Source organism: Chinchilla lanigera, unplaced genomic scaffold (genome assembly GCF_000276665.1).
Source record: "Chinchilla lanigera isolate Chin_1 unplaced genomic scaffold, ChiLan1.0 scaffold00010, whole genome shotgun sequence".
In the NCBI taxonomy this organism is placed as follows: domain Eukaryota; kingdom Metazoa; phylum Chordata; class Mammalia; order Rodentia; family Chinchillidae; genus Chinchilla; species Chinchilla lanigera.
In genome coordinates, this window is record NW_004955411.1 from 3,173,610 (window position 1) to 3,194,213 (window position 20,604).

The window sequence follows — 20,604 nt, forward strand, 5'->3', positions numbered from 1 at the left end:
TCACAGCAGTCCTCCTGCCTCAGCCTCCCAAGTGCTAGGATTATAGCTGTTAACATGCCTTACTTAAAATATAAATTTTTTATTCATTCATCTTTTGAACAAATACTTATTGACTGCTTTCTATGTGTCAGTTTTATATACATTTTTAAAATATTTCACTTTAATCAATAGCTTTAAAAAGTATATGAATAAGAAGAAAAGTACACAGCGGGTTAGATTCAGAAATGTCTATTATTCCAGAATTACCTGAAAAGGCATTGCTGTAGTATCTGGACAGAGTCTGCATGATGTCCTTTGAGTGCTGGGTCCACGGGGCTATCTTTCTATAGGTCTTTACCCGATGAACAAGTTGAGAACCACCGTACTGAAGGGACAGGGTATCGCCATGATCTTCATAGAGCTCCTCAAACAACCTAAGCAGAAGAACACTCACATTAAAGAATTTTACTAAAATTCACTCACACGTTATTCACTTGGCCATAGACTCAGAACAAACCTGAGCTTTATCTTTCAAGTAGATTCTTCAATACTTTGAACATAAATTCGAGTGAAAAATAATCAATCAATCAATCCTATCAAGCCATCCATCCAAATGTATCTGGGGGGTAGTTTTGGTGCTGTGGGGTATGGAACTCAGTCTTCTACTGAACTATATTCCCAGCCCTTTTTATTTTTTATTTTGAGGCAGGGTTTCACTAAGTTGCCCAGGCTGGGCTTGAACTTGCTATCTTCCTGCTTCAGATTCCTTGGTAGCTGAGACCAGACATACAGCACTGTACTTGAAAAAATGTATTATATTTCATAATAATATGCCAATAGATCTCAGAAAACATGAAAGAAAGCAAGGGCACCAAAAATATAACCCATCAAACCCAGACTAAACTGTTTCCAACCATATTAGAAGACTCCTAACACTGCCAGGTCAGTTCATCTCACACGACAGAATTCTGCTCCCTATGAACTGCCTTGGGAAAAAGGCATGCTCCTGCTGCAGATGGTGCACTACTCTATTCAGGCTTATATAACAAAACATGATAAACTAGGTGGCTTTTAAACATCAAACATTTCTTTAAAAAATGGAGGCTGGAAAGTATAAAATAAAAGCATCAGCAGATTCAGTGTGTGGTGAGGGCCCCATTCCAGTGCACAGAGGGGGGCTTCTGGTCATATCCTCACACAACGGAAGGGCCAGCTGGCTCCCTGTGGCCTCTCTTTAAAAACGCAGAAATCCCAGGGATGAGGGTCCCACCCTCAGGTCCGTCACCTCCCGAAGGACTCTCCTCCTAACGCCATCACTGTGGGTGGGGATTTCAGTTTCTTTGTGTGTGGGGTACTGAGGCTCGAACCCACGTCCCTGGCACTGACCTGTATCTCCAGCCCTTTCTAAACAACTGTTTTTATTTTGAGACGCGGCCTTGCTACGTTGCCAAGTTACCCAGGCGGGGCTCAAACATTCAGCCTATGAATTTGAGGGAGACACAAACCATCTGGCCATAGTAGGCAGGTAAAATACATCCTTTCATGGAAATATGTACGTATGTGAAATCAGTGTTTCTTGGAGTGCCCATGAGTACTTTCAGGGTGGCGCTATCTGTAGATCTGGTCACGTAGGCCGTTTCAGTTCCTCAGCTGATCCCTCATGCAAATCTCAGAAAACCATTAAGAACTGTCATTTTATTTTCAAAAAGCAGTAGTGCCACAGAGCCAACGGGCAGTGACTAAACAGCCATCATTCCTGAAGAATTAGTCTTTTATACATCTTTACATCTCATAGCTTGAGCTCAAAATGCACAGAGCCACAGTTTTTGTTTACTGGCATCTGGATTTTTTTTAACTCACCAGTTTATCTAAGGACTTCGTATTTATCTAGAAAACAGTTACTGATAATTAAAACAAACAAACAAAAAAACTAAAAGCAAAACCATGGTAATGGGATACAAATCTTTAACAGAAATATTTGTTACAGAATTCATTTGAATACTATCTTCTGACAACACAGTCTTTGAGAAGATAAAGTACGGTCAAGTTCATAAAGTTCTTAAAATTAATCAGGTTTGCTTTCTGTCATTCCTAGCATTCAAATGGCCAAAAATAAGGCTTACCTAACTGCATCTGTATCAAACTGTAGATTAGGTTTATCAATCAATCCCAGGGAATACAGCTGATAAGCCAGAGCACATTTTCCCACCATAAACTGCGCTGTATTGGTGCGATCTAAACAGTCCACACAGTTGGTTCGAAGAATGCCAGTCTAAAGAGAAGTAACTCAAGATTTTCAACCACTGTTCAGTCACCAACATTATTTCCATACGACACGATAATGCTTTTATTAAAGGAACTTCTGGCAAAGGAACAAAGCCTTCTGGCAAATATCATTTCTGAGCAAATAAAGTGAAAGATCAAAATAACAAAGAACATTTAAAAATTATATAAGGCCATATTTGCTGTTTACTTATTGCCGTAGTAGCATCGATAAAACTAACGTACATACATATACATGTAGATATACATGTACATATATATTTATGACTTTACTTCTTTGAAAGTTTACCAAGGTAAAATGGGAAACATTTACCAATTAGTAAAGTACTATACGGACTTTTCTGATATATTTCCTTTACTGTACAAACTAAATAGTCAGTGGTTAAAGTCATATCATTCTTAAGGGATTATTAACAGATACAGTATACATTGGCTTATTTTCCAAAGTTGCTTTGATTTATTTTTTTCACATTCTTATTTACGTTTCTATTTCCAATAATGAAACTTAATACACAGAAAAATTCGTAAGTCGTATTATTTCAGCTACACATCTTTCCATAAGATTTAAATACTACCAAAAGGCTTTTAAAAATCACTCTCAAGTGATTAATAATTAATTCTTTATTAAATAAGATCTCTCCATGGTTGCTTACAGAAAACACACTTTGTGGATACAAATTCTATTCATTATGAATATATTTTCAGCTGTACCTGCAGGCGACCCGTGGGTATCACACATCCTCCTAGTTCATTCCACCTGTGTTTAAAAATAAATATTTTAAAAGATTTTTCCCCCCCCAGAGCTAGAGACTGAACTCAGGTTGCTTGAGCACACCATGTGTTCTACAACTGAGCCCAGTCTGCTGATTTTTTAAAGTTTAACGGCACAATGCATATTTCTTTTTGGTACTAGCTTTTTGGTACGAATCACTGAATCAAAATAACAGATCTGACGGCACCCGGGCAGCCAACTGATTCTACACACACTCCTTCTTCCAGCTGAGTGAACAGGCAAGTAACTGAGGCAGGCTGCTCACCACGATCTTCTCAAGACAGCCCAGGAACGCAGCATCCGAGCAGTCCCAGTGCCTACAACCCGGGCACTTCGTCACTCAGGTTCAACCAAAGTCCGCCTGGCTTCCACTCAAGCCCATTTCTTGTCAGGTTTCCAGCGACACGCATAACGCAGGGCACTCTTCTAATAAAACCTCTCATGCCTTCGCCTTCTCCACTGGATACCAGGATTGTCTACCCCCTCCAGCATTCCCTCACGAAGACTTTGTTACGTGCTATGCTTGTCTTTGCACCGTTCCCTTTAGTAGCTACCTACTTCTCCCATGTGGTAATAAATGGATGGGAATGTGTTATAACATTTTACTTAAGTTATTTAAAAGACGGTGCCAGGCAGGCATTAGCTTCCCTAAGAAAGGCCTGTGTACAAGGTTGGCTCGTGGCCAGCACCTGGGACTTGGACTGGGGATGGTTCCGCCATTCCCAGAACTGGTAAGTGGCTAAGAATGTCTTAACTGTTTGTAGAAACAACACAGCTTTTACCGAGTATCTGCTTTCCTCAGGGCATCTGGAATTTTGGCACATGCCCGGCAGAAGCTGCCTTGAAGACCAAGCTCCTACTCATCAGCTTCCCTGGCTGGCAGCCCTGCGGATACCGTCACAGATGCCATCACCACGTGCTTTGCGGGAACTGTGCTCCATGCGTCTCCACTGGAAGAAGACTGGAAACTCACGCCTAGTTTCCTCTAGAATCTGTCCCTCCTGTCTTCTCCCTTTGCTAATTTCCCTTCATATCTTTTCCACATAAGAGGTGACATCCAGAGTACAACAAGAAGCTGAGTGCTCTGCGCTGTAAAAACACCGAACCTAGGAACCTAGGGATAGTCACGGGGGCCTGCCACAGCCGGCTACCCTTCAAACTACAGCAATGCAAACTATAAGAAAATAATTCCTCCAAAGATATACGCTGATAGCGTTTTGGTTTTTGTTGTTTTCTCATTGTAGTTAACTATGCTAATTGAAAATAAAAGGCTGGGCTTTTTAAATTTTGATCCCTTAAAAGGTAAGTAAGGCATGGATCCTAGATCTGAAGAAGCTCACAAACCAGTAAGGTTTGTAAGCAAGTAATTATAAACAATGATGGATGCTGTTTTCATAAAAATATTAGTGTTTAATCCAGCAGAAAAAATTTCCCTGATTCTACTAATAATGGAACAACAGAATTCACTGAAGAAAATTTTATCTTACAGATACATGTTATGCAATGTTTAATTCCACAAAGCAAGAGCTCAGCCCCTACAGCTTCCATCTCAGTGCGTATAACCACGAGAGGAATCTCAGGCTTACAGGGAACGTTTATTTTTACACAGGCCAAGGGCTGCGCACCTCCTTAAAGGACTCAATTCGTCCGTCTAACACCTAGTACAGACTGTTCACAGGGAGAATATTGTTGTCCCTAAGAACGAAATCTCAATTTATTTAAAGTTTTAAATCCATACGTACTTTTCATCTGGCCTTAAAATGCTACAGTAAGAATCAGGGCGGTTGACAAAGAAACCCGTTTTCTTCACCACACTTTCTGCAATCACACTGAGGCGATCGAGAACATTGCACAGCTTGCTGGAGAAAGAAGGAAGAATGCACAAGTGAGAAGAACCCGAGTTCTAATATACATTTACTTTCACATTTACAACAAATATACTCCACAGCAATGATATTCACATATTTTTTAAAAAATGTCCTGGCTTGTACTTAACAGGAACATTGTAATAATTAACATCAGGAACATAACGTGTACTCAATAACTAACAACATTAGATGCAACAGAGACCGGAAGGACTTGTAACTTACTATCAAATATTGGCACTCCCTAATTTTGGAACAGGCCACCCCTGCAAGAGCTTTTCCCAAAGCATTTCACTGCTCAGGAGCTGTCGATCAAGTCAATATGCTTTTATAACATGACTGGGTCTAGAGCACCACACAGCATAAATGCCAGGGGAAGAAAAAACTGGAGCACAAATTAATTGGAACAACTAGAATCAACTTAAATTTAGGAAAATGTGTGTGTGTGTGTCTACACAAAATGCTTTAGAAAAAAGTACATTGAGTGGAGCATAAAATAATACTGTAACGTTAAAAAATTTCAAAATAGACCTTGTGCTTATATGATGCACAGTAAAGGCGTGAAAGAGTTAGACAGCTCCTTAGAAGAGATGAGTTTGAATCACATGCTGACAAGGTGGGCGAGCAGCATTAGCAACAAACCGAGGCTCAAGAACAGGACCTTAGCTGCTACATTTGGGCGGAGCATAAAGCTTTGGTTTTCTGAAACAGAAAAGACCTGGGAATACATAAAACATCACTCCATTCTAGCCCCAACCAGCTGACCTGGCTTTAACACGACACTGTGGAGCCTGGACTTAGTGTGAAGAGGCAGGAGTTACTATGGGTCCATGCACTAGCGCGGCAGGCTGATGGAATGAAACAGAAAAAAGGAGGCGAAAGCCTTTAAAAATGGCACAGCAGCACTGTTCCCAAGTGCCTGGATATTCTAACAGGCTTCGCAAATAGTATAAAAATGAGCAAGAAGAGAATCTGGTCATTTCATTTAAGCACTCAAAAGAGCCCCTGGCAGGCTCATGAAGGAAACTGAAAGAGGAGCTTTCATTTTACCACGGAGACCAGCTCCTGCGGTTTCCACAAGAACACTCAGACCGGACACGGAGTGTCACTCACCTTTTGGTGTACTTGGCCATATCCCAAGGAATGTAGACGATAGTGTGCTCGGGGGGCAGAAACTGATTAAGGTAGGTCACAGCAGCAACGAGCTCTTCACTCAGAATTCTCTCGTGCTTCCTTTTCTCTCTCTCCTTTGTGAAACAAGATTATTTTAAAAGTTAAAAAAATGTAAGCGTGTCAGCATAACAATGTTTAAAAATTTTTACTTCTGAGCTAGAGACCAAAAAGCCCAAACCTCATGTATACTGAAATGAAACCGATCTACTAAAATGAAAATAATAGAAATCTTTCACTAGAGTCAACAGATAATGTGCTTTTAAGAGCTAAGGATGTCAGATTTCCCCCAGCCAACCTCCCGCAGTCCCCAGAAGCCCGGCTCGCCCGACCAAAGCCCGGCTCGCCCGACCCAGCCCCGGCTCCCACAGCCACTCCCGCAGAGGAGACCCTCCCCACGCCAGGACTCCCACAGCCACCAGGGCCAGGGAGAGAGAAGCGAGGTGCAAAGTAGCTGGCAAGCAGGCATGTCCACAGCCTGCTGAACGTGACTCACGAAAACCCTGTGAGGCAGCGAAGCAGGCACTTTCTTCCTGTTCAGTGGCAGAAGTACTGAGGCTGACAGGGTCCCTGGGCCTAAGCTTGATCATTTAACTCCCTGCCTGCAGCCCCTCCCCGGCTGTTACACCGCCTCCCGCCCAAGGTGCGGTGCTTAACCATGGCTCTGTAAGAAATGCGGGCCTGCTAAGTGTCACCCGTGGGCCAGGCTGCCAGCGCCCATGGTCTCCATTCCGCCATCTCTAAGGTGGGGCAACAAACGTGTCTCCCTCAATGCACTGCTGTGAAAGTTAAGTAAGTCAAAGCATGGTAAATTCTTATCAGAGTATACGGCATGTGATAAATATTCAATAAAAATTAGCTGTTTTACTGTTATCCTAATTAGATCTTTCTTGAGAAAAACATTTCTGCAACAGTACACAGAAAAGGTGTTACAGTATTATCATTGGCATCTAAATAGCTCAGGCTGTTTTACTTGCGGACATTACTTTTCACTTGCCATGAATTTAATTATATTACCACTGTGGAAACTAAACAGGACATCTATACTACACAACTGAATAAATCCAATAGGAAAATTAGACAAGGATTCAGAGCACTGTTAAATCTGTTTAGAATGAAAATATATTTTGCTTAATTCTTTGTACGAGAAAGTCAAATTACATATCTGGAATTTTTTCTCAAAAGCACTTTAAGTCAACTACAGAAACAAAAACTTTTTGAAACTTACATAAAATCCGCCACTTTATGAGATGGAGAGAAAAGGTTATTTAATCAACCTTCAATCAGCTCTGCATAAAAACCTGTCTTACGCACTTTCCACGGGGACGAGTGCTAAAGGATTGTTTAGTCCATCCTTGGAGAGCCACGGACCCTTTAACAACCAAGAGCAAAGTTCATCTGTACAAGTCAAAGGGCCCCCAGGTCTCCCGGGTTAAACACCTCTGACGTGCAGCTGGGTATGAGCCCAGGCTGGCCGCCTACTGCTACCCACGGCCACGCTGAAGGCACAGGGATTGCTGCCATATCCCTTCCAACACACCTCAACCTTCCACACCTAGGGAGAGCTTTACAAAGCAGAGCAAGAGAGAAAAGAAACCAAGGAAAGTAGTTCACTTTCATAACTACTATGGTGGAAGAAGAATTAACACGCCTCAGTATCACCCTACACACACATGCATGCTTTGACCCCTTAAGCACAAGTCAATATGGTCTTCCAAGGGAACAAAATAAATACCTCCTTTTACCTTAGGAACAAAATTACTAATGACAAAACAACAGAAAACTTTTTCCCATATTCTACCAAACAACAACTTAACCTCCAACTCATTCTCTAGTTAATCTCTAGTTTGTCAGGATTTTTTTTTTTACAATGGAACAATAAACAAGTATAATTTAAAAATCTGACTGGTTTAAAGTTTTCAAAAATAAATGTACTGAGGGAAAACTTGAATAAACCCTCTAGCTTTGCCTGCTTTTGAGTTACTAACCTTCATTACTAACATCAGAGGTCGTGCAGCTACACCATGTACTCCCTCTAGCTCTGTGACAGGCAACTCTTCTGATGCACAGGCGGAGATGATCACAGTTGCTTGGACTGTTTTTCAGGAACTTGGAGGCTGCTCTTGTCCATCTCAAGCCAGCTGAAACCACCGACGCCCGCATAAGCGTCTGATGAGAGCCCTTTTGGTGTCAAGCTCCACCCAGAGCACGCTAATGCTGCCCGTCTGATCAAGGGTCCTCATGAGGACTTCCCCAAAGCACAGGACACCGATTACGTCACTTTTCCTTATCTCCAATCACCCTTCCTCAGCCTTTGACCACCAGGCTTCTTTAGCGCGTACAGAACCCCAAGCTCTAGGTTCAGGAGGCCGCTCTGTCTCTATGCACCTGGGCACCTCGTAAGTGAGCTCGTCTCTCGCAAAACTTGTTTCAGTGGCTGGCGTACTGTGGGGTGGGCAAAATAGGCCTGGTTTGGTAACAGGGTAGTTTACAGTCACTTGTATGTGACTATTTTTGAATGTGTAAAATTAACAGTGAACTATTTTAAGCACTTCAGACCTAAACCTCCATTTAACCACAGCTTTTCAACCACACTATAAGGACTTTGTAAGACAAGAACCAGATCCACTAATTTAGTTGTAAATCATATTCTAGTAATGTTCTGTACTTGCTGCTTCAGTAATACTTTATTTCTATATTAATAGCACCTTACTTTCTATGCATTTACTAGAAAAGTGTTCACTGGAGTTTTCATTATTAAAATTTTCCTACTTTAATTCTTCAATTATGTACATAATTAGCTGTTGTTCAATACGAACCAAAGGTTACAGACTACCCCGCTATTACCTTATCTTATTTTGAGTTAACAGGGACAGACGTGAACATGAAGCTTTGAATTAATGTATCTTAGAAATGATGTATTTAATGCCTGAAGGATTTATTTTATGAAAAAGAACTCCTGATGGGATGTAATTATATGAGCGGGTGAAGTGACTGGCTTACTGTCTCACTCCTCCCCTAACCCGTCACTCGTGGGCCATACTCCTCCATCCTCTTAATCACACACTCACTCACTCACTCACACACACTTACACACACTGCTCCTCTGAGCCGATGAGCTGTTACACTGCACACTGCTCCTGGGAATGTCATCTTTCTCATGCCAAGCCTTGACCCCGCCCCATGACTTTCGGTAGCTCTGGGTTCTATTGCACTCAGGTTGTACTGGTCAGCTTTCTTATCGCCGGGCGCAATACCCAACACCCACAACTCAGAAGCTTCAGTCCATGGCCGGCTGGCTCCAATGAAGAACCACCATGGCAGAAGGCCAGGTATAAGGAGCAGGAAGAATGTCAGAGAGAAGTGAACAAGGGACCACGTATGGTACCACAGCCACACCTCCATGGCTCACCCAGACACTCCCAGGGCTTTACAGATTGGCCAGGCAGTTCTTAATCTGATGAAGCTGACAATCACAACTGAGGGTCACACTGGTTAAGTCCCTGCTCCCTCCCTCACGTCATGGTCACAGGGAACTGATCCGTTTCATCGTTTCTCATCAGAATCTCTTTGACTTTTGGGTGGCTCTTGCTGTAAGTGCCCTGCCTCACAAGAACCTGAACTCCGCCCACGGCTCCACTCTCTCCGCAGCCCTCTCCTTTACACCCCCTCTACATCCAGCTCAGCTTTCATGGCCCCTTCTCTCATATTTGCCAATATCCAAAACGCCTTTGACCCCATCTTTTCAGATCATACCTGTCAGGCAAAACCAGCACGATTCCATGCTTACACCCAGGCACAAGCCCGAGGGCACGGGTTGGGGAGGCCACAAGAGATGGAAAAATGGTTCCATTGAAGGAATCACTGTCACCAATTTGAAACCAGCTCTTGGTACGGCCTTGGGGTTCCCAATCAACTTTACCTAAGATGTTACACCTTCTCCACTATCCTCAAACCTCCCGTCTAGGTGGGTGACTTTTCTTGCTACTTTAAGAGAAACTTCTCCAATTCATCCTAGAAACTAAAGCGGAAGTTTCCTACACCGCTAACCCACACACGTCTCTGGGGCTTGATACCCTGAGTCATTTCCTTCCCTCAAAAACATACTACTGATTTCTCCAGATCCACAAGGAAGAGGTCACGTGGAACCGGAAGCCAAAGCACTGTAGCTGAGATGCTCAGACACCGCAAGCTGTCACACACAATGATTTCAGGTCTCTCCTCTAGGAGAGGCAGAGCGGCGCTTGCGCTGAGGAACGGGCTGGGGTCTGAGGAGCACTGTACCTTCACCAAATTCAAGATGATGATGGGGGAGCCAAACCTCTGAAGCATCTGGTCGAAGTGCAGAGCAGCCACGTGTGCGAAGGGATCTGCTTGGTCCACTGAGGAAGAGAAAGGTGGGAAACGCCTGAGTGAAAATTACAAGGCAAAAGTAAAAGAAGTGTAGGATTTTTAATGTTTCAAGGAGTAAAATTTAGCTAACCTTCCCAAATCCTTCTCAAGGGGCTACCACTCACTCATCATGTATTTATTAAATGTGAATGTTTCTTACATTTTTGAAGAGAAATACAACTTACTGTCAAAACAAAGTATAAATTTACTGTATAAAAATAATACAAGTTATTCTTCTTTTTTTTTTTTTTTTTTGGTCATTTTGGAGACAGGGTCTCACTATGCAGTTCAGGCTGGCCTTGAGCTCACTTTGTAGCCCAGGCTGGTCTCGAACTCGCATCGATCCTCCTGCCTCAGCCTCCTGAGTGCTGGGATTATAGGGGTGCACCACCACACCCGGCAAAGTTATTCTTCCAAACTCTCTACCTTGCAGGATAAAGCCTCGTTAGAACCCAAGCATTTATTAGACTTCTGCGATAATAGTTCATGATCCCTAAACATCAGCACAGGAGTTACTGTTAAAAGCCCGCCTGCCGGACGCACGTGTGATCGGGGGTTTGGGCATCATGGTGGAGATGTCCTGGGACCAGTACAGGGGGACCGAGCCTCGAACTTGCACATAAGAAGAGTAACTTCCTGCGGTAAAGGACAGCACAGACGCATCGCAGAGGATCTGCTCAGTCTCTACTTCATTGGCAACATCACCCTGGAAAGAAAGACAATGATGAAATGATAAAAGAAAGGTATTTTATGCTCTTAGAACTGTTCAATGAGGAAAGTCAAGAATACAACGAAATTATAACGCCGGCTCTTTGCACGTTTTAAAAAAAGTAAACACTGTCAATATTTAACGTGCACAGTAGAAAAGCAGAACCATTAAAATGTAACGTAATAAATGTAACATAAATGTAAAGAAAAGCAGTTTGCCAGGCACAGGGGCGCACGCCTGTAATCTCGGCACTTGCGGAGGCAGGAGGACAGCCCCAAGTCCGAGGCCAGTCTTGGCTACACAGTGAATTCAAGAGCAGCCTGGAGCACACAGCAAGGCCCCGCCTCAAATCCTTTTGAGCTGATTCGGGAAGGCAAGGTAGCCACGACAGCTCGACTAAATCCACTGAGGCAAGAGGACTTTAAGTTTCAGAAAGTGGCAAGAAGGAAGGGATAAGGGTGCTAAAAAAAAGGGGAGGACTTCGAGGGGAATTAATGGTAGTCTTTTACTGCAATAAACTTGTTATCTAAACATTCAAAAAATAAAACAAACAGAAAGCAATTAAATGTAGTAGAGAATAGACCAGGAAAAACAAAATTAAACAGCTAATAGAGAACAGCTTAAGTGGTGTAAATGGTACGGAAGGAGAGAGAAGAAACAATTACATGAGACTATGTGGAGATGAGGAAGAACAGAATGATATAAAATTCAGTTGTGAAGACTAAAGAGGAAAGAAAGGATAAGAGTGAGATTCAAACAGTACCTGACTGGCAGAAGGGAAAAGGGGAAGAAGACCTGGAAGTAGCTTTACTCATCCCTGTATGTAAGCATGTAATAAAGACCGTCTGAGTATCTTTTGAATATTCCAAAGTAAATAAAATAGCTACAGAATTCTGATTTTTCTTAAAGGAGCAGGACAACTCTCAGTGCTGAAACAATTCTAAGTACAACGCTGCTATTTCAAGCCAGGGTCAAACCCAGTCCTCACTCAATCTGTCTGTTCAATCTCACATCTGCTCAAGACACAAACTGTTTAGCACAAGCAGAAACAGCATTTCTCACAGATGCTGTGGCTGACGGCAGGAAGGGTGGATTTCTGTTGTTTTTTTCCGAGCGTGAACAGAAGAGGTCTGGGGGAAAAGGCAAGTGGGGAAAGCGTTTCCCAGACCTGGCTCTGCTCTGCCTTCTCACCACGAACCAAGTCTCAAAGCTGAGGGCTGCCTGCCACTTACTCCCGTGCAGAGATGCTCTGCTGCTCTCATCTCTACATTACACATTACATCAATTCATTATCTTTCAAGCTGTCTCATCCTCCAAAGCACTAAACATTTCACAGTTGTATCGCGTAATTCTTCCTAAGGTAGCTGATCTTCTAGAACGTCTGTGTATTAGTCATATTTCTCCCACGTTTCCCCTACCCTGGAGAGTTAATTATTCTTGGGATAACATCCCAGACTAAGAAATTCCACTTTTTAAAGTTCCACTTTGCTTCATCTGTCACGAAAGCTGTTGTGACAGTAAAATGTCAGCAGCCATGATGTTTGTCATCTTACCTCACAGTTTGCGCCTCTCTTGAGAAAACGGGTTCCAGCAAACCTGCTAGATCTTCTAGCTATGAGAGTGACATACACTGGTCGTCCATAGATCAACAGCTCTTGGAAATCAAGTTAAGTTGTTTACCATCTGTGACTGTCACACAAAACCAAGAGTCATTATGCCTCAAGTATGCCCTTAAATACATCTTGCCCAGCAGCATAAAGTCACCAAAACCACCTGAGGGCAGACGGCGCTGGGGAAACGGTCCTTCACGGGTGTGCAGGTATGACGGCAAAAACAGACTCCAGTGGTTCCTATGGCCCAAGTGCAGTGTTACTGGCAGGGGAACACGGGCTCCTTGCAGCCAGGTAAAGGAAGTAAACAAGTACAGTTACTCCTTCCTTAGTCTTCAGAGTCATAGCTCTCTGAGAAAGCGTGTGTCATTTAGCAAGATGTTTAAATTATGAAGCAATCGGGGGCTGGGGATTTAGCTCAGTGGCATAGCGCCTGCCTGGAAAGCGTAACGTCGTGAGTTTGATTCCCGGTACCAGGAAAAAAACTCAAAAAATGAATTAAATAAATAAATTATGAAGCAATCTAGCGTACTGAATGAACAGATACAATACTCGAAAAGAGGCCCCCAACTGGAACACAGAATGAACTACTGTGAACTGCTTACTTAACACACAATTTATTAGTTATGTCACCCTATTTACCTGCTGCACGCAGTCTTACTGTAAAAAAAATAAATTAAAACGTAGCTAAAGGTTGAACCACAATCCAAAAATTTCAAATCCAAAAACACTTCAAAATCTGAACATCAACATAAGCTGTAGTGGAAAATTTTTAAACCACAGCTTCAGACTTAGCCGGCCTTACCCAGCTGCAACCCAGAGGTAATCTGACTTAGCTCCACCTGACCAGCTGCGCAGTGCTGCACACGTATGCTGTTCCAAGGACTATCCACGTGTGGACAGGGCAGACCAGCCCCGTCACAGTGACACTAAACCTTACGCTTGCCTGGACCTGACTTCCCCTCAGCCTCACTCATCATTTCAAAGTCCCGTCTGTGCATCTGGCCTCTCCTCCCCCTCTGCTAGGCCACCTCTCCAGCTGCACACGTAGGTTCCACTCCTCCTGAACGTGCTCTCGTGTAAGGCACATCGCAACCATATTGACCCACTTCGTGGTCTCAAAGCAATCACTCCTTTAAAGGTTCCTCCTACTGTCTCACACCGAAGACATAAGGAAGAATGCCAAATGAGACGCCCGGTGGATAAGTTCCCTTCACAATCTCAAAAAGCGACAAAAACCTAAACCCGTATCTAGATAGCGTTTGGACTTTCTTGAAAGGCTTCAACACTAGCTAGAAATTAAATGAAAGATGAAAACGATAGAAGAAAAAGTTTTCATCAAATGGAACTCTAGGGGCTGGGGATTTAGCTCAGTGGCAAAGGCGCCTGCCTGGCAAGCGCAAGGTCGTGAGTTCGGTTCCTGGTACCGGAAAAAAAAAAAACAAATGGAACTCTAGGTCCAACCTCCTGCTAATCTGTTATGCTGTCATGGTTTACATGCAGATGTCCCCCCAGAGTCTCATGCACTCCAAGTTGCGGCTTCTGGGAGGTGACTGGGTCATGGCGCATCAGAGCTGATCTGCAGCGGTGTGACCCGCAAGGCTCTCTCTCCTCCTGGTGTGTGCTTTCATCAGCTGCTTCCTGGCTACCAGGACATGAGCACCTTTTCCTCTGCCATCTCTCTGCCATGCTGCTTGTCTTGGAGTCAGTGGACTACGGACTGAAACCTCTACGAACTGTGAACCAAAGTAAACCTCTCCTCCTTTAACTTGCGGTTGTCAGTATTGTGTCTTGGCAAAAAGGAGAGTGACTGAGCCCCTTCCAATCTAGGCCCTTGCTGCATTATGCCTGAACAGGCTTTTTCTAACTTGTTGTCTCTTGTTCTAGTCTCATTTTTACTTAAATCTTGAAAATGACTGTCAACTCCAGCTTTCTAAACACTCCTTTGTACACCTCACCCTCCTAAACAAAACCTTTCAAAAGTTCCAGCACAAAACCCAAAGTCCTTGGCCTAACTACCATGGCATGCCGGTGACCAGCAATCTCCTTCCCACGACCCCTACCTTCCTGGGGCTTATACATGAGCAGTGAGTTTTTCCACTTCCACCTGCACGGTGCTTCCCCTAACCACAGGCTCGGTCTCTCCCTCCTCACTCCAACCCCACTCGCACTGGTGCGGCCTGACTCCCATGTAGGTCTCAGCTTAAGGTGTTTTCATGGGCCCGTCTCATCCTCTGCCCTCACCAAGGACTCTGCTCCTGCCCCTAGACAGGCGTGGTCGTGACGACCTGTGTCCCTCACCACACACAAGCATTTCCTTCCCTGTTATTTGCTGATTTTTCTGTATGCATAACGGCTCCGCTCAGTCTGCTTCTTCTTTGTACTTGCACTACATGGCATCATGGCTAAGTTTTCCCGCTGGGGTGTACAGAGTGATAACTCTATATGTATTTTTCTACAAACTGGTACAGCGTCCAGTTGGATAGTAAGTACCTTGGGCTTTTACAAAAAGGATACTCGACTGTCCACAGAACCCATGAATAATGTACAACAACCAGTCACGATGCACAGTGTTTTTAACTGTATCCAGAAGTTGGCCATTCCACACATACTTCATATACGGTTCACTGCAGACCCCAAAAACACCTGAAAAATAAAAGTATCAGAGACAAGAAAATTGTTTCTAACTGTAAAATAAGATGCCTGATTGGCAGCATTGCCACCTTCAGTGGGTACCACTCCTTTCTGCCTCCAGAGCATTGTTCCACACGCAGCCAAAGAAGAAAGACGTTTTCTGATTTGTGACTTTTTCTTTACAAGCAAATGAGAGAGAAACTAAGGAGACGTAAGAATACGCGAGTGAAGCGGAGAGAAGGCAGACAGCAGCAGCCGAACACCGGGCGTGGACTGCGAGCGTCTCAGCAGGCTCGGCCTCCTTCTGACAGTGTGACCAGCTGGATTTCAAGCGCTACCTTCCTGGAGCTTCCATTTTCTCCTCTGCCCCTACGCCACGTGCTTGTTGTGAGAGTGATATGAATTAGTCATGCACACCACATGCTTCGATCTAGCCTGGTGCAGTACTCACACTTCCCTAAGTAGTACTTCTTACTACGTCAGGCCTTTTTTATACAAACAAGTTAACTTCACCAAACGTGGTTTCAGCATACCCAAACATCTTTACTAAACAGCAATGTTTCACAACACTTATATGCATAGAAATAGAAAATAAATCCATGCCTAAGTTTAAAAGATTATAACAGGTGTGGACAGCAGTCAATCAATATCATTTTTCCCCAAAACATGATCTGTTAAGAGGATTTATATGATAAATACCCGCATTTTGATTTACAGAAACTAAACTTTCCCTACCTTTCAATGCACCACACAAGAAAAGGAATGACACAGATGCTGGCTCTGCCATCTTGGGCAAGTTACTTAATATCTCCATTTTCTAAAGTATAAAATGATGACACTGTTACCCTAAGATGCTCAAATTACAGAGTTTATGCAAAGTCCTAATACATTGCCTGATACACAGCAGATATATATAGATATAGATATAGATATATACCCAAACATATATATATACTAACAATACCTATTCTTTTCTTTTTTTCTTAACCTACTCCCCAACTTTCTTTATTTCCTGTTTCCCCTGTATGGCAGAATTGTAGGGAGCAGCTGAAGCTGGAAATCAATCACTCCTGCAGGGCTAAGACAAAGCCAGCCGGAGAACAGGGAGAGCACCCGAGCCATGTAAATAAGCTGTTCCAGCCTTGCAAACCCGTTGGTAGGCAGAGAGGCTGAAACTGGCATCAGCCTCCTGAGTGCGTAAGTACACTGTGCTGCGTCTTAGGCCGCTCCTCTCCTCCCATCTGGGGAGGGGGCCCCACCTGACCTCAGCTTTCCTCTCTTAGATGTATTTCTTCATCCTCTCGCTGTTTTTCCCAAAAAACATCCAGAGCTGTGCTGAATTGCAGTACAGAATGATCCCCAACCATAGCAAAGATGCCAGGACCCTAATCAGCTAACCCTAACCCTAACCCTGTGAGAATGTTATACTGCATGGCAAACAGGAATACAAATGCAGTTGGATTAGGCTGCTAATCAGATGAGCTTGAGCCATGGTGATTATTCTGTACTACTCACATGGGCCCTCTACATCACAGGGTTTATATAAGTGAAACAAGAAAATAGGAGCATCAATGTTAGAGTGAGGTACTGTGGAAAAGCAACTCTGCTGGAGCCTGCTGGCTATGAAGCTGGACTGGAGGGAGTCACAGGCCAGGGAATGAGGGCAGCCCCCGACAGACAGAAAGGGCAAGAAAAGGGATCGTCTAGAGCCCCTGGAGAAGAGCGCACTCTGCCGACACCCGACAGCTCCTGTGACCCAGTATGGAGTTCTGCCTTTTGTATGGTAATAAATGTAGGCTGTTTCTAACCAATTCCTGCTAGCTGGAACCACTGGTGGTACATGCCTGACTATCCCGTGCCGCCCAATGGGACAGTCATACATGTACCCCAAGTGGTTCAGAGCCGCCCGGTAGGGAGGCGTATGAATGTAATACTGTATCGCTGAAAGTGTCACTCAGCAAATCATCACAAGCAAATAGTCAGACACGTTAGCTGTCTTGCCCTCTGTCTATCTCTAGTGATGTGGTTTATAATGCAGGTGTCTAGGTGATCTGAGGGTGATGAGGGAGTCCTGGGCTTGGCCCTTGCTCAAGTGATAATCAGTAAACTATTAATCAGTCAAGGGCAATGCCAAGATCATACTGAGTTCTATGAGTGGGCCAGAACCTTTGGGAAAACACTAGTAGATCACAGTTTCTTTTCCGAGTCTCCTATGAAGACAGGCCTTCTACGTCCATTCTAGGTTGAATTCTGCCGCTACAGCCAGATCTTTCTCACCATCATTTACATTGCATGGAGCAAAGGGGTGCAGAGGCACTGTTGCCTCAGTATGTGTCCACAGCTGGTCCCATTCTGCTAAGTACCTAACTCTGAAACTACTCCTGCACAACATTCACATCAGCACCGCCTCCAGCTTTACAGTCCTAGACAAACCCAAGAACCTTGCAGTAAGGGTATGGATAAAGAGGGATAAAGGTGTCTGGGTTAGGCCAGCATTTCCAGGGTCACCTAGACCAGCCAGGCAGTGGTCCTACAGCCATCCAATGGTCCCAAAAAGAAGCAGATTTAATGAGGGACCGATGGGTTCAATTGGGAATAAACTAGTCACAGCCTCTGGCCTGCTTTACCGATTTTTCTGAACATTGGCCATGATCTTCATCTCTGGGCCTCAGTTTTTTACTTAGTCTTTATTTCTATAAAACTGGCATGATACTTACTGAGCAGTTTTTAGGAGGCTTAGAAATATTATATGTGAATGTCTAACACATAACAGGCAACCCCTGATAACTTTTTCCCAAAACTCCATCAATGACTGTTACGTAGAAAGGAAAATAAGATGGTGTATATCCTCCAATATTCAAAAAAGTTCTGCACTTAAATTTCATCAAAAGCCTAGACCTGAATATATCCATAAAAAGTTCACAATTAATAGCTAAAAGATGCCAGCAAGAGCCAGGGGCAGAGTGCACCCAGGAGACTGAGGCAGGAGGTTCTCCATGAGTCTGAAACCAGCCTGGGCTACATACACAGAGAGTTCAAGGCCAACTTGAACTACACAGTGAGGCCATGTATCAAAACGCTGCACCCATCCCAGGTCAGCAACTCTCTAGCTGGCCTACAAATGAAACCACACAGCCAAGTCCATGTATGCGAAACAGCGCCGTGTAAGGATGAACAGCCCCAGGAAAGGAGAAATGGGAGTGAATTTAATTAGATGCCATTTGCAGATGCTGCATTACCACAAGTTAAGTCTGCTGAAACCACTTACCACTTTTACCCTGTGTGATTAATCCTTCATCTTCAAAGATGTCAAAGCTCTCCTGGCGAGTCTGGGTCGTTTCCGATTTTAACATCTCCAGGGGCATTCGCAAGACAGTAAGATTATACTGAAGTGAGTGGGACAAATCATAACTGTAGCTGAGAAGAGAATTCATATTTCAGAATCATAAAGGCAAAGCAAATTTTATGGTTTTAGCTCCCATATGGAAATAAATCTGTGAGCTAAATTAGCACCTGTAACTTCCCTTGGAAACAATGTCGTTCAAATAAGTGCTATAAAACACAGCAAAACATGAACATGACTGAAAATAAAAACTAACTGCATGAATTAGGAATTTGCATGACAAAAAACATACAATACAATGTGAATACTATATATCTGCTGACTTGTACAATGTGCATTTTTGCTTCACACTGAAATCAATCAAAGTGCACGGTCTTGTGCAAAAGGGTCAAACACACAAGGTTCTATAGATACAACATCCACTGTAATAGTACATGGCTCTGTGCCCAATTTATACATGTGTAAGAATAATTCCACTAATTATTAATGGTGGTATCATAGCCAACTTCATAATAAACAAGGATAAGCAAAAAACAAACTATTACAGCAAAACATGTTTTAGGAGAATAAAAAACATAAAAATTATCACTTTCTGTGTAAATAAAATTTAACCTTTAGGCCAAAAGAAACTTGTTACAATTTTTATTTCACATAATTCATAATTTTTATAGTATCACTAGCTATATATTTTTAGTACAGACTTTCAGAAGGTATCTTCAATACTTTAGGTTTATATAGGTTCGTATTTTAGTAATATCTGAAGATGGTTACATTTCTGTCTGGAGAGTCACACATATTGATGAGTATTTCTTTAATTTATTCATATAACTTGATTCAAATGGATTTTAGTGTCATCTGTGAAATTCAACTTTACCACACTCACTTGATAGACCCATTCATTTTAGCAGTATTAATCTCAAATGGGTAAAAGCTGTGTTAAGAAGTTGGTTTCTGACTTCTAACAATCAATTCTTCCTATTTAAAAGAACTGCTTTACTCTGGCTGGGTGCTAACAGGAAAATTCCTGTGTTGTTTAAAAACAGAATTATTTCTATTAAAATACAAGTAGCACTACAGTGTGCTCTCCTTGTGTTTTTAGCCCCTGGAAAATAATGAAGAAGTTTACGTGACTAATAGGAACAAAACAGCTCAAACTTACCTAAAGTAAAAATTGCTAGACAGGTCTACATTTTGAAAGATTCGCAGATACCTTAAAAAACAACAACAACACACAGCATATTACACTCACATAAATAATACTGATTTCCATAGCTTAACATACATGTACGTAAATACCTAACTATATATACAAGTACACACAAATATACTCATTAAATTGAGAAATTCAAGCCAGCCCTTGAGTAATTTGGCCTGATACAGATCTGTCTGTCGATCACCCCTCAGAGACCCTCACTTCGTAGCTCAAGGGTTCCTCATCACTGAGGACGCTGGAGAGAGGAAAGTCATGGAGCAAACCAACCCACAACAAGCTTCCTTTAAGGGGCCTGTGCACCTTGGGTTCTTCTGTTTTGTTGTCTTTTTGAGACAGGGCTTCCCTATACCATTCAGGCTGGCCTTGAACTCACTTTGTATGTGAGGGCAAGATGGAACTATATGTGGTTCTCACTTTTACAGTGTGCTCTGCCTTTGAGGGTGGAGAGAGGAGAGTAACAAAAATAAAATCTTGAAGGGTCACCATAATTTTAAGCTGGGAAGTATTTTAAACTGAAAAAAAAAAAAAAAAAAAAAGAATAAAAAAAAACCAAAAAATACGGTGAAGGTTTAAATTAAAAAATGATGAAAGTAAAAGACATATTGCCATTCATCCACCTCAGAGTTCTCCTTGT

At 42.9% G+C, this 20,604-nt stretch overlaps 1 protein-coding gene across 1 annotated transcript in view; it reads right to left on the reverse strand.

Annotated features, from left to right (window-relative positions):
- Nucleotides 1-20,604, reverse strand: part of Fig4 (FIG4 phosphoinositide 5-phosphatase) — a gene marked incomplete at its 5' end in the record, with an annotated part of 82,140 nt that overhangs the window by 37,858 nt on the left and 23,678 nt on the right. The window contains 11 exon segments of the mRNA XM_005377617.2: nt 247-413; nt 2,103-2,251; nt 2,974-3,019; nt 4,777-4,893; nt 6,013-6,146; nt 10,354-10,451; nt 11,005-11,167; nt 12,724-12,824; nt 15,298-15,426; nt 18,683-18,831; nt 19,917-19,967. Of these exon segments, the coding sequence (XP_005377674.1) occupies nt 247-413; nt 2,103-2,251; nt 2,974-3,019; nt 4,777-4,893; nt 6,013-6,146; nt 10,354-10,451; nt 11,005-11,167; nt 12,724-12,824; nt 15,298-15,426; nt 18,683-18,831; nt 19,917-19,967 (1,304 nt within the window).